Here is a 651-nt window from a genome sequence, read left to right on the forward strand (position 1 = left end):
CCTTCACTCAGATGATGATGGCTGTGACACAGTTGATCCAGCGTTCTCAAGAGCAGCCACAACCTAGTTTTCAGAAGGAGACACCTAAAGAGACTTTAGTGGATAAACATTTGAAGATATTTCAGGACATGCGACCACCACTCTTTACGGGAGCAGGAGAGCCCATAGATGCAGAGAATTGGCTTTTAAGGGTGGAGAAAATTTTGGAGAGCATGCACTGTCCAGCAGATAGAAGGGTGACCCTAGCCACTTTTGCTCTGGATGGCGAAGCAGAAAGATGGTGGAGAGGACTGATGTTAGAAAAGTACAGTGGTCGTGATGCATCTCGGATTCTATGGGAAGAGCGCTTTATTAGATTGGTGCAAGGAGAGAAGACTGTTATGCAATATGAAGCTGAATTTACCATGTTGTCTCGATATGCACCCCAGATTATTCCTAATACTGAGGAGAAGTGTCAAAGATTTTTGGCAGGACTTCGTGATGCTATTCGTCAGCCACTGATCCCTCTTAGTTTTGAGGACTATCCCACTTTGGTTGGAAAAGCAAGAAAGATAGAGATTGACTTTCAGGCTACTCAAAAGAGGAGAGATTTCCTTCAGAAGAAGAGGGGTTTTGAAAAGACCAAAAGTTTTCAGATGCATTCTAGTGGGC

The 651-nt window shown here is 44.1% G+C and overlaps 1 protein-coding gene across 1 annotated transcript in view; it reads left to right on the forward strand.

Moving 5' to 3' along the window:
* Positions 1 to 6: 6 nt before the first annotated feature.
* The window catches only part of LOC114580285, a gene marked incomplete at its 3' end in the record, with an annotated part of 4773 nt that continues 4128 nt past the window's right edge, over positions 7 to 651 (forward strand). The window contains exon 1 of the mRNA XM_028697347.1: positions 7 to 343. Within this exon, the coding sequence (XP_028553180.1) occupies positions 12 to 343 (332 nt within the window). The remainder of the gene's footprint in view (positions 344 to 651) is intronic.

The sequence above is a fragment of the Dendrobium catenatum genome, unplaced genomic scaffold, assembly GCF_001605985.2.
Source record: "Dendrobium catenatum unplaced genomic scaffold, ASM160598v2 fragScaff_scaffold_918, whole genome shotgun sequence".
NCBI classification, from domain to species: Eukaryota; Viridiplantae; Streptophyta; class Magnoliopsida; order Asparagales; family Orchidaceae; genus Dendrobium; species Dendrobium catenatum.